The sequence below is a fragment of the Euprymna scolopes genome, chromosome 46, assembly GCF_053919585.1.
Source record: "Euprymna scolopes isolate OS-2025 chromosome 46, ASM5391958v1, whole genome shotgun sequence".
NCBI lineage: Eukaryota > Metazoa > Mollusca > Cephalopoda > Sepiida > Sepiolidae > Euprymna > Euprymna scolopes.
This window is the reverse complement of record NC_136527.1, coordinates 502,408-516,357: the sequence shown is the minus strand read 5'-3', so window position 1 is coordinate 516,357 and position 13,950 is coordinate 502,408. Positions and strand designations below refer to the sequence as shown.

The window sequence follows — 13,950 nt, the reverse complement described above, 5'->3', positions numbered from 1 at the left end:
ACCTAAGCTAACATTAATAAAATAAAAAAAAAGGGTACGACTAAAATCACATTATGTCCTCCCTAACAAGCCCTCTTACAAACATAGACGCTTACACTGCATGAACTTCACCCACCCCCTTTATCCATTAACAAGTAAATAGCATGTCCCTAAATCACTTTGAGGAGTGTAACTAATCAGTAGATATAATCCCCCACAAACTAACCCAGTAACACTAACAACGCGGGGTCACAGAAATACCTGGATTAGAACCTAGGCGCGGAGAAAACCCTCTCAGGGCTGACGGACCCAGTAGGTCTTCCCAGATCATCCGTCTAGGAGAAGGAAAACTCTGAAACTAAACCAAAGGGGAGAGAGGCCTCTTCAGTCTTGGATGACAACCTTCCTAGAGCTGGTGACTCAAACAAATTCACCGGTTTGCAAACCTAAATTGCTTAAGGAGTAGATAGGCTCTGTCTATCGCCCGGCTTCCATACTCCTTCTTTGCCTATTAGTCAAGCGCAGAGACACTATCTTAGTGATTCGACAGAAACACCCAGCGGTAGATCTTGTTTCCTGGCTAGGGCAATGAACGCCGTTCTTCCCCATTCCCAGCATGCCCCACCCCTAAAACTGAACATTTGGGAGTGCTTGAGTATAAGATATGCCTGAGCGGTTAGATTGGGTTGACCTTCTTCTAAAGGGTTGAGGGTACCGGATTGACAGTTCCTGGCTGCTGTTCCCGACTGGTAGTACAGGAGCCCTAACTCTTTGGTAGCGCTTAGAGCGGCTGCTCCATCAACAGTTGAATAATATCGGGTTGTTTGCAGTGCCATGACGCGCATGGAAAGGGACCCTGCACTCATCCCCGGTGGGCTTTCCTGAGGCCACAATCCTAATTGGAGAAAGGTCAGCTGATGGTCTACTTGTGATGCATGTCTGAAGCTCCGCATAACCTCTTGTTTAGCTCCCCCTTACCGAAACTCTTAAAAAAAATATGACGACAGTACAATCTAAAAATAAGCTTAAACCAGGATTAGGGACAAACAAATTCAACTTGCCTCCTCCCTTGAGGCTCTCATTCACAAATATCCGTGGGCTTAGAACTAACTTAGCTGATGTTGAAGCATTTCTCTTAACAAATACCCCGGATATCTTAGCACTAAGTGAGACTAACCTACACTCCTCCATTCCCTCTAACCACTTTAACATGCCTGGATATCTCCCACTCTGCCGTAAGGACTCTGACAGACATATGCACGGACTTGGAGTTTACATTCGTAATACCCTTCCCTTGACTAGAGAAACAAACCTAGAAACAGATGATCAAGCCTTTATGTGCTTTAGACTAAACGTGCAACACAGTATTAGCTACTATTATTTTCTCTACCGCTCTCCCTCGACTCAGGACTGCTCCATAATAAACAAAGTATCTGACAGCATAGACACGGCACTGTCCCTCGACACTAGCGCACAAATACATGTGTTTGGTGACTTTAATGTCCACCACAAAAACTGGCTTGGATTCTCTACTCACACAGATGCAGCGGGCAGCACAACCCATAGCTTCGCTATATCTCACTCCCTATCACAAATTGTTACGTTTCCAACCCGTTTCCCTGACCAGGAAGAACAACACGCATCACTTCTAGATCTGTTTTTGACCACAGTTCCCGATGACTGCATAGCGAAGGTTTGGCTAGTAACTTTTCTAATTGGCTAGTAAACGAAAATATTTAGTTGTCAAAAGTCACCTACAGATAAATGTGTCCATAGAGCCCTGAATGCCTGTTATGTGAAGTTCTAGAAGGTTCACCCTCCCAGGCATTTTTTTTTGTCCCCCGATCCTGTAATTCACTCCCATTCGTTTGTTTGCACTTTTTTTTAATAATCACGCCTTGGATTTTAGTCATGGTGAAAATATTAAGTTGTCCAAGGTCAACCAAAGATAAATTTGTCCATTGGTTTCTCAAGTTTAGTAGCAATAAAGACAAAGGCCAGAAACTACTTGAAAACCAATAATGAAAGTAACCTTGTCGGAAACGGCTCTTCACATAAAGTTTAACTTGCAAATCGAGACAATCCATTGGTTTAGGCACACAAAACCCAACTGACTGTGAAATTTTCAAATGAACAGCTACAGTAGGAATTGGAATACACTCTACTAAAGCCTAACTGTGAAAGCCAACTGATTTCCCTTGAACTTGTGCCTTCGATAAGTTTCCAGACTTTTTTTGTACAGGCATTTAAAATTGTCATAGACTCTTGAAAATTCAGTATGTTGTTGCTATAGATCGGTGGTTCCCAACCTATTTTGGGCCATGCCCCACCCAGGCATTTCTAAAATCCTGATGCCTCCCCTTTGTGATATTTAATTTTTGTTATTAAAAATCCCTCTGTTATTCAGTGAAGTAAGCTTAAAAGGCCATTAAGATTCACTATAAAACAATTCACTGTTAATATAATAATAATAATAATAATTAATAGTAATAATAATAATAATAATGAAACAAATAACTCATTCTCAAATTGCCCTATAGTCTTTGGTATAGTAAGCCCAAGGGTGCATGTTCTTCCCATGCCCCACCAAAATATTGCCATGCCCCACGGGTGGGGCATGCGCCCCACGTTGGGAATGACTGCTATAGATCTTATGAGATGACTGATCAATTTTCAAATGAACAGCTACAGTAGGAATTGGAATACACGCTACTAAAGCCTGATTGTCACAGCTGGTGAATTTCAAAATGCAATTAGGACGTAAGGACACTTTAGAAGAACGATATGCAATAAAATTCAGTTTTAAACTTGGAAAAAAAAATGTCACAGGAACGTATGGAATGCTTCAAACTGCTTTTGGACAATCTTGCATGAATCGAGTGTTTTTGAGTGGCATAAGAGATTTAAGGAAGGCAGGAAGTTTGTGGGGTATGATGAGAGGTGTGGTAGGAGTAAAGAAGTGAGAATACCAGAGTTGATTGGTCAAATAAAGAATTTCATAGATAAGGACTGTTGTGTTTCGGGTTTGTATTACTGTACACACAGATTCGAAAAAGTTGTTAAAAAACAAATATATAACAAATAAATGTTATCAAAGGCAAGATAAGTTACTTTTCTACCAAAATGGATATATTTGTCGTGTTTTTATTCAATGTAACATGCTTATTCAGTTCGAAAAGCATACAGTGTTTAACGATGCATTGGAAAATTCAAAATGACGCCCGACACTCTCTTTAACACGGTAAGTTCAGGAAAAGATGTTATAAATAATAAATTAGACAAAATACTGTTAGAAATTCGCTCGTTATATATTACCGTGACATAAGTTGACATATATTCAGTGTTTTTTAATAGTATTTTGTCTAGTTTATTATTTATAACACTTTTCCCAAACTTAACCATGTTAAAGAAAGTGTAGGGCGCCATTTTGAATTTTCCAATACATCAGTAAACACTGCATGTTTTTCGAGCTGAATAAACATGTTACATTGAATAAAAACAAAAAAAAATGTATCCAGTTTGGTAAAAAAGTAACTTGTCTTTGATAATATTTATTTGTTATATATTTGTTTTTTTGACAACTTTTTCGAATCTGTGTGTACAGTAATACAAACCCTGTGTTTCTATAGAGATAATATGTGCACAGTTTGGTGTCAGTGTGGGAACTGTACACAAAATTATTCACTATGAACTGAAGATACGGAAGATTTGTACAAAGTTTGTTCCAAAGGTGCTCAGAGAAGATCAGACTATTTGACCAAGATGAGCATCAAGACAGTTCTTCACCATAGGGTTAAGATCTGTCTTCTTGTGTCTTTTGGTTAATCCCTAAGCTCAAGGAAAACCTTAGAGGCTGTTGTTATGAAACAATTGGGGAGATGAAAAAGGCTGTGACAAGTGTTATTGACACTCTCCCACAAAAGGACTTCTTTCTGTGGAGCCTTCAAAAAGTTGCAGCTGGAGTAGATTTTTTTTTTTTGCACAGTGATCACCACTTATCAAGGCCCGGAAGCCACTCAGGGATAAGGGTTATTGCAAGTACATTACGTTAGTGTGGAGATTTGCTGAAGTGTTTACTTAAGGGAGCGGTTCATTAGGAATTTGTTAAAGTTGGACTTGAACACATCCAAGTTGTAGTCCGGTGGGAAGCAGGCAGACGGAACAGAGTTCCACAGGCGTGCAGTTCTAAGAAAGAAGCTTTGTTCGTGGAATCCGCGTTTTGATTTAGGCACAGATATAGAGTGGGGGAAATTTTTCACAGTGGATTCAGCTAGACGGGTGTTTTTCGTGAAAGATTGGCGAGGGGGGGGACCAGAGATTGGAGTTCAGACGAGCACCTGCCATGGAAATAACGATAAAACAAGGATAGGCTCGCAACGTCTCTTCTGTGGGAGAGAGGTTGCAGGGTAGAGAAAAGGCCATCCCCCACTAAGCCACAAAGTCTATTTTGTACTCTGTCAAGGCAGGATAGGCTGTTTTTAGCAGCTCCTGCCCAGATATGGCAACAGTATTCCATCCTTGGACATACTTGGCTTTTATATAGATAGAGAATTGCATCAGTAGTGAGATATCTTCTGGAGCGGTAGAAGGATCCCACCATCTTTCCAGCGACCTTGGCAACAGACTTGATGTACGTGTTCCATTTCAGATCAGGAGTAAAGGACAAACCCAGAAGCTTGTCAAAACATGGGGCCTCACCCAGGCGAGAGCCATCCATCACAATTTGTTCACATTGGACTTTTTCTTTTCTTTTTTTTTTTTTTTTCATAGGTATCAACACATTATCAAGGCCAAGAGGCCACTCAAGGATAAGGGTTAAAGAGTGTACAGTAGAAATTGGGCAATATAATAATCATTAGTAATGAAAATTTGTTAAATTTGATAACTTATATGGAACGGCTCATCAAGAATTTATTTATGTTAGACTTGAAGACAACCATATTGTAGTCAGCCGGAAAGCAGGAAAACGGAAGACAATTCCACAGGCGTGCAGTTCTAAGCCACTCCTTTCCCCATTGTACTACATGCTCAAGATCAGAGGAGAGAGAATTGGAGAGAACTTGGTCGTTTACTGTCTTAGATGTGCTACCATAAATGGTAGTGTCGTCAGCATAAATGTCTACAAATGATGCAAGGATGTGATTTGGAAGATCATTAATGTAGATCAGGAAAAGAGATGGACCCCTGAGAGACACCGGCATTAATACTGTGGGCTTCTGATTTTTGCCCCTCAACTACTACTCTTATGAACCTATCAGAAAGAAATGATTTAATAATTGAGAAGACATTTGCAGCTATATCATAGCTAGAGATCTTATGAAGTAAACCTTTATGCCATACCCTATCAAAGGCTTTAGATATGTCAAGAGCAATTGCCCTAGAAAGGTTGCCTCCGTCGAGAGATTTGCTAATCCTATGAGATATAACTGTAAGCACATCTGCTGTAGATCTAGCAGAACGGAAACCATATTGAGTGTCACTAAGAAGGTTATTTTTGTTGAGATGGTTGATTACTTCTGTATTTAACACAGATTCCAGCAACTTACTCATGATGCACAGGAGACTTATTGGCCTGTACTGAGAGGGGGATGAGCGATCACCTGAATTCTTAAATACAGGGCATACTAATGAAATTTTCCAGGGAGATGGGAAACTATTCTCCTTAAGACAACGTTTAAATAGTTTTGTAAGTATGGGCGCTAGTTCAGGTTGAAGTTTTTTGAGTACTATAATTGGAATACCATCAGGGCCAGTTGCTTTACTGGAATCAAGGTTTTTGATTAGATTGGCAACATCACGTACAGATATAGGTATATCACATAGTGTGTTTTCAGATACAGGAGGAAATATTGGGGGTTGGCGGCCTTGATCGCAAAAGGTAGAATTAGCTGCAAAGTTCTTGACAAAGAGTTTGGCTTTGTCTGATGCTGACGAGATTACCTCAGGTCCATTGATGATAGTTGGGATGGAGCACACGCTTCTGTTCAGAATTCTGTTTGCTATTTGCCAAAACTGGTGGGAACCAAACCGCTGCTCAGCTACTTTGGACTTAACAGATTGAGCATACAACCATCTTGCGCTCTTTATTACTTTCTTACAATGGTTGCTGGCAGTCCTGAAAGTGGCTTTAGTTTCCATACATCTATTACGTTGGAAACAGTGGAAAAAGTGATTTCTGTGCGCAATGGCAGCAGCACATTCTGGAGAGAACCATGGCTGGCTGTTAGGTTTTTGCTGAAACTTTTTCGAGGGTATGAAACGGTCAATACCTACAATTAACCATTCAGTTAGGTCTAATACTATAGAGGACACATCCTTTTTAAATATGGAATGCAGAGGTAGATCAGTTATAAATGTACGGAAGCTATCCCAGTCAGCCTTAGTGTATCGATATACTGTACGATGGAGAGGTACGTCTGGGGACTTATTACATTTCATTTTTACCTTAATTGATACAACAGAGTGGTCGGAAGATCCAAGAGGCGACAGAACAGAAACTGAACATAGTTCAGGGCAAGTTGTGAGAAAAAGGTCTAGTAGGCTCGCATACTGGCCGTCATTGTCGGGCACACGGGTGGGTTCCTGAACAATCTGAGTGAGGTCATAGGCAATGGAGAAATCATGACAGAACCTCCCCTCATCATCGGTCTTGTTTGAGTGGGTCAACCATTCAACGTTGTGAACATTTAAGTCTCCACATACGTGAATGTTAGCTGAAGGATAAGCAGATAGGACTTGGTCAATTTTCTCAGATATGCTTTTAAAGATAGTAACTCCGCTGTTGTGGGGGCGATAGAGAGTAAATAAAAATGCCGTAGTGTGAGCTAAAGCAACCCGGAAGCACATATAGGGTAAGTTAGGATCTTCCCTGGAGATGTCCCTACCACATGGAAAGCTATCTTTAATATAGGCACATATTCCATGCCCATGGCGATCTTGGGGGTCAGATTTAAAAGTTAAGTTAGAGTATCCTTTAATTGCGAACTCTTCTAGGGAAATAGCCTGTCCAATGCCAGTTTCACTTAAAAATAAAAGGTCTGGTTTAGTCTCCTGTAATTGGGTTTCAACCTCTGGAAGGTTAGAACGTAGACCCCTGATGTTGGAGAAGGAGACACGATAGTAGGGGTCTACGTTGGAAGTTGGAGAACCGGGTTATTTAAATGTACTTTACAACCGGGCAATGCTAGGTGCCTCTACTAGTTAAGAAGAAACTGGAAAAAAGATCCAGTTATGTGGTTATACTAGTTATCAAACAAACAAAAAACATGTTGAGTTTTAATGGTTGCCCTTAACCCGTCAACAAGATGGGACATACAATTTTTCTCTTCTGGTGACAACCGTCCCCGAATGTACACCGACAAAATGAAATGGAAACAAAAAAGAATTGTATCTATCTATTCTTATATAAGTGTGTGTATGTTCCTTCCTTATAGGTTCCGAAACGGCTGAGCCGATCTTGGTAAAATCCATTGAAAGCGGTCGGTGGTTCTATGAGAAAATAAAGCTGTGTACGCATTATAAATGTTTCTTTTCTGTGTCTTATGTTATACATTAGTACATTAGGGGTCATTTCGAGTTAAAAGTTTATTTACTGCACCCATCTGGACTAGAGACAATCATGATTTAAATGTGTGTGTCTCGTCTAAATAACTAACGATAATTCTCTGATATGGCTGACCAGACGGGTGATCAAAAGGTCAGATCAAGCGTACCGCGTACCGGAAAACGAAATGAGATCAAATTGACAATTTGCCTTTTTTTTTTTTTTTTTTTTTTTTTTTTTGCTTGAACTTTGCGTTTTTCAGATTAATTTGTTATGTTTTATTTTCTTGGATAATTTTTTTTTTTTTGCCCATATTTTTTTTTTGGGGGGGGGGGTTCTTGAATAAAAAAAAATAACTCGACTGTTTTTTATTCAAACGTAAATCAAATTCAATTTCGATTTGGCTCATTTCGTTAGTCTCATTTCGTTTTCCGGTACGCGGTACGCTCGATCTGACTTTTTGATCACCCGTCTGGTCGGCCATATCAGAGAATTATCGTTAGTTATTTAGACGAGACACACACATTTAAATCATGATTTTCTCTAGTCCAGATGGGTGCAGTAAATAAACTTTTAACTCGAAATGACCCCTAATGTACTAATGTATAACGTAAGACACAGAAAAGAAACATTTATAATGCGTACACAGCTTTATTTTCTCATAGAACCACCGACCGCTTTCAATGGATTTTACCCCGATCTTTTGCAAATTTCACGCAAAGCTAATTTATATGTCTGGCAGTGTTCTTAGATATGTTCTGTACAGAAGTCCATCTGATAAATATCGAAAATCCAAAAAAAAGAAAAAATCCGATTTTAAAAACAGTTTTTTTTTTCTTATAGAGGTGGTAACCGCGACGGATAGCAACTCTGAATCTCCTGACTGCATTAACTGCAATTACTGCCTTCCGTTGTTGTTGTCGTCTTACCACGTTTTTGGCCAAGTAAGCCTCTGGCCAGCTTTTGGTAGGATTGAAACTGCTATCTTCAGACAATCATCACCTGGAACCGTAGAGATTCAACATCTCTATCAACTGCGCCACGGACCCTGACAAAGGCCAGAGGAATAGTTGGTCAAAATGTCGTTAAACAACTAATGAGGATAATTGTTCGCAATAAATAAAATTAATAAATCATTTCTTCTTAAAAAATATATATATTTATTACAGTCTGGAGATATAGCTTAATGGTAGACTACTTAGTAATGGTAGACTACTTAGTAATGGTAGACTACAAATCGGGGGGTCCCTTGTTCAAGCCTGGTGTACCTCACCATTTTATTTAAATTTTTTCTTATTAATGAGTTCAATTTACGATAAAAGAAGAGGTACCATTTAAAATCGCTGCAAATCATTTTTTCGTTTGCATATTTTAAAAATAAACATTAATCAGAAGTGACTTTTCCAGGGCATTCATCGTTAAGTCCAAATATCAGCTGACGTGATATTGTAAACAAACACAGACGGAATTTGATGAACGACATTATCAAATATGATAATTTAATTTCTGCAGATTGCGTATGCATTATTATAAAATCATTGATTATTGATTATGATGCAGGTAGATTGCAAAGTAACCTTTATTGAATGGGAACATTTGTTTGTTGTACGAGGGGCGTACAATAAGTAATGTCCCTGACCCACTTCCAGTTGTCTGATCTAGCTAAAATTTGGCATGTGCAATGATTTCTATCTCTACGGGTTATGTGGTAAATTACAGCTCTGAACTAATTGTGGTTTCTATTTTACAGGTGTTTGAACTGAGTCAGATGTGAAATGGAGCCTGTTGAATGTCGAGCAGTGATCCGGTTTTTGTATTTGAAAGGACGCACACAATTGGAGACTTTTGATGAAATGAAAGAAACTTATGGTGATAATGCCCCATCATATGACCTTGTAAAACGCTGGCATCGTGAATTCAAACATGGCCGGAAGTCTGTGGAAACAGCTCCCAGACCTGGTTGCGCCCCTTCTGCCATTGATGAGGCATCTGTCCGTCAAGTTGAGGCTGCCATTTGGGAAGATCGGCGCATTACTATTCGCCAAATAGCCTAAGATGTCAAGATTAGTACAGGGTCTGTGGAAACTATCATTCATGACCATTTGCATATGCATGTGTCTGCCAGATAGATTCCCAGGTTGCTCACACCATTCCAGAAGTGAGAACGTGTCGAGTGCTCGAGGATGAATTTGGAGATGTGCCAAGAAGATGAGTCAAAGTTTTTCAAAAGACTGATTACACAGGATGAAACCTGAGTCCATCACTATGATCTAGAGACCAAAGCCCAATCAATGCAGTGGAAGCACTTGGACTCACCACCTCCAAAGTAGGCAAGGGTGCAGCCCTTCGCTGACAAGGTCATGCTCACAGTCTTCTGGGACCAGAACGGAGTAGTGATGACAGATTTCCTGGCAAAGGGTACCACAATTACAGGAGCCTATTATGCTTCACTTTTGAGGAAATTAAGGGAAGCTATCAAAATCAAGAGGCGGGGCAAAATCAGCAAAGGTACCCTCCTCCTGCAGGACAACGCTCCAGTCCACAACTCGCATGTCGCCATATCAGAAGCACGGGCGTGTGATTATGAAATCCTTCTCCATCCGCCCTATTCTCCTGACCTTGCACCCTCTAACTTTCACCTCTTCCCAGCCATGAAGTTGTTTTTGAAAGGAAAGCGTTTCCCAGATGATGCAGCCTTGATTTCTGAAGTCACATCATGGTTGGAGGACCAACCTGGGGTGTTCTACAAAAACGGTCTCCAGAGCTGCATCAAACGATGGGAGAAATGCATAACTCTGGGTGGTTCCTATGTAGAGAAAGCCTAATAACTGTGCCAAGTTTCGTTGCTCTACTGCTATGGGAAGTGGGTCAGTGGAATTACTTATTGCACGCCCCTCGTATGTTTGATTTTTTTTATCACTTTTTAGAATTGCTGTGGATTGTAAACTAAACCCCAAATTTTGTTTTAAAAACTTGAATTTTGTATGGAGAAGGCCTTGAAAATTTTTGAAAAGTCCCTGAAAATGGACTTTGAAAATCTGTATGAACACTGATAATGTCAAAATTAAGGTAACTTCTAATTTCTTATCCGTGACCTCCCGGGCAACACCAAATAACCCTATTAACATTTCTTTTTCTTTATTTCTGTTTTCAGCGTGCAATGGTTTTGCACTGGACGCAGCTGACCTGGTACCGCACACTCTACATAATTTTTTCCCGCTACATGCTTATCAACACCGTTACCGTGTTGCAGCCTCCTGTTGCTGAGAATGTACTGAGGTGACCTCTGGTCAGCTTCTGATCTCCTTTGCATCATAAACAGTGCTCATTCCAACACAGCGAGCCATCTCTTTTTATCACGTGGGGTTTTCTTTTTTGCTTCGTTGAAGAAATCCTGGTGCTTGTGTAGATTGGTAATCTTTTAAACGAACGCATTTCAGGTGAAAACATTATTGCATATTCATGTTTCATGTCAATATTAGTATGAGTTTTTTTTTGTTTTTTTTTACATAGGCATCACCACTTATCAAGGCCAAGAGGCCACTCAAGGATAAGGGTTAAAGAGTGTACAGTAGACATTGGACAATATAGTAATCATTAGTAATGAAAATTTGGTAAATTTGATAACTTATATAGAACGGCTCATCAAGAACTTATTTACGTTAGACTTGAACACAACCATATTGTAGTCAGCCGGAAAGCAGGAAAACGGAAGACAATTCCACAGGCGTGCAGTTCTAAGAAAGAAGCTTTGTTCATGAAATCTACGTTTAGGTTTAGGCACAGATAAAGAGTGGGGGGGAATTATTGATTGTGTGTACAACTAGACGAGTGTTTCTTGTGAAAGTTTGGCGAGGGGGGACCATAGATTGAAGCTCAGTTGAACACCTTCCATGAAAATAATGATACATCAGAGACAAACTCGTAACATCTCTTCTGTGAGATAGAGGTTGCAAGGAAGAGAAAAGGACATCTCATACGAGGCTACGAAGTCTATTTTGAACTCTATCAAGGCAGGACAAGTCCTTTCTAGCAGCTCCTGCTCAGATGTGACAACAATAGTCCATCCTTAGACGTACCTATCTCTTATATAGATAGAGAATAGCATCAGCAGTGAGTTCCAAAAGTTTGTAAAATGATCCAGTAGAAAAATAATTACAAGTAAAAATCTACATATTAATTTACTTGTCCGACGTTTAGTGTCACAAAAAAACCATCATCATTGTACCTATTTACTACGCCTCCCCACGGGACAGAGTTAGACACCAGGGTCGTTTTTTAACGTGGAGAAAAGGTACAAAAATAAAAATTGTCTCAGTCGTGAAGGATTTCTCCTCCACCGAAAGAGAACAAGAAATAGAAGTGCAGCATCTGAAGAACAGATACTACACTTTGATCTTGACCAAAAGGCCAAGGATATGATGTAAACATTAATCAATGAGAAATGAATTACCTCCCTTTATACTCACTCTTTATCTGTTAAAAATTGTTAAAACCATTTCTTCTCCAAAAATTTTCAAAACCAAAAAATTATGTAGGTTTACGGTTTCAAATTGGCTATTTTATTTTATAATTAAAAAAAGGTCAAGTTGTGAGGAGACTGTAAGTTATTTTTATTATAGACTCTTTTTAAAATAAATTATTATAGACTCTTTTTAAAATAAATTATTATAGACTCTTTTTAAAATTAAATTATTATAGACTTTGTTTAAATTAAATTATTATAGACTCTTTTTCAAATTTAATTATTATAGACTCTTTTTAAAATTAAATTATTATAGACTCTTATTAAAATTAAATTTTTATAGACTCTTTTTAAAATTAAATTATTATAGACTCTTATTAAAATTAAATTATTATAGACTCTTTTTAAAATTAAATTATTATAGACTCTTTTTTAAATTAAATTATTATAGACTCTTATTAAAATTAAATTATTATAGTTTTTTTTTTAAATTAAATTATTATAGACTCTTTTTAAAATTAAATTATTATAGACTCTTTTTAAAATTAAATTATTATAGACTCTTTTTAAAATTAAATTAGTATAGACTCTTTTTTAAATTAAATTATTATAGACTTTTTTAAAATTAAATTATTATAGACTCTTTTTAAAATTAAATTATTATAGACTCTTTTTAAAATTAAATTATTATAGACTCTTTTTAAAATTAAATTATTATAGACTCTTTTTTAAAATTAAATTTTTATAGACTCTTTTTTAAATTAAATTATTATAGACTCTTTTTTAAATTAAATTATTATTTTTTAAAGTAAATTATTATAGACTCTTTTAAAAATTAAATTATTATAGACTCTTTTTTAAATTAAATTATTATAGGCTCTTATTAAAATTAAATTATTATAGTTTTTTTTTTAAATTAAATTATTATAGACTCTTTTTAAAATTAAATTATTATAGACTCTTTTTAAAATTAAATTAGTATAGACTCTTTTTTAAATTAAATTATTATAGACTTTTTTAAAATTAAATTATTATAGACTCTTTTTAAAATTAAATTATTATAGACTCTTTTTCAAATTAAATTACTCCTTTTAAAATTAAATTATTATAGACTCTTTTTCAAATTAAATTATTATAGACTCTTTTTAAAATTAAATTATTATAGACTCTTTTTAAAATTAAATTATTATAGACTCTTTTTAAAATTAAATTAGTATAGAATCTTTTTTAAATTAAATTATTATAGACTCTTTTTAAAATTAAATTATTATAGACTCTTTTTAAAATTAAATTATTATAGATTCTTTTTTAAAATTGAATTTTTATAGACTCTTTTTTAAATTAAATTATTATAGACTCTTTTTAAAATTAAATTATTATAGACTTTTTTAAAATTAAATTATTATAGACTCTTTTTAAAATTAAATTATTATAGACTCTTTTTAAAATTAAATTACTCCTTTTAAAATTAAATTATTATAGACTCTTTTTCAAATTAAATTATTATAGACTCTTTTTAAAATTAAATTATTATAGACTCTTTTTAAAATTAAATTATTATAGACTCTTTTTAAAATTAAATTATTATAGACTCTTTTTAAAATTAAATTATTATAGACTCTTTTTAAAATTAAATTATTATAGACTCTTTTTTAAATTAAATTATTATAGACTCTTTTTAAAATTAAATTATTATAAACTCTTTTTAAAATTAATTTATTATAGACTCTTTTCAAAATTAAATTATTATAGACTCTTTTTAAAATTAAATTATTATAGACTCTTTTTAAAATTAAATTATTATAGACTCTTTTTAAAATTAAATTATTATAGATTTTTTTTAAATTAAATTATTATAGACTCTTTTTAAAATTAAATTATTATAGACTCTTTTTAAAATTAAATTATTATAGACTCTTTTCAAAATTAATTTATTATAGACTCTTTTTAAAATTAAATTATT

At 35.9% G+C, this 13,950-nt stretch overlaps 1 protein-coding gene across 1 annotated transcript in view; it reads left to right on the top strand.

The window, feature by feature from the left end:
- LOC145270758 (N-acetylglucosaminyl-phosphatidylinositol de-N-acetylase-like) overlaps positions 1-10,881 on the top strand; it is a 54,788-nt gene extending 43,907 nt beyond the window's left edge. The window contains exon 7 of the mRNA XM_080126357.1: positions 10,677-10,881. Coding sequence (XP_079982483.1) covers positions 10,677-10,805 — 129 coding nt within the window. The 3' untranslated portion in view covers positions 10,806-10,881. The remainder of the gene's footprint in view (positions 1-10,676) is intronic.
- Positions 10,882-13,950: the final 3,069 nt, after the last annotated feature.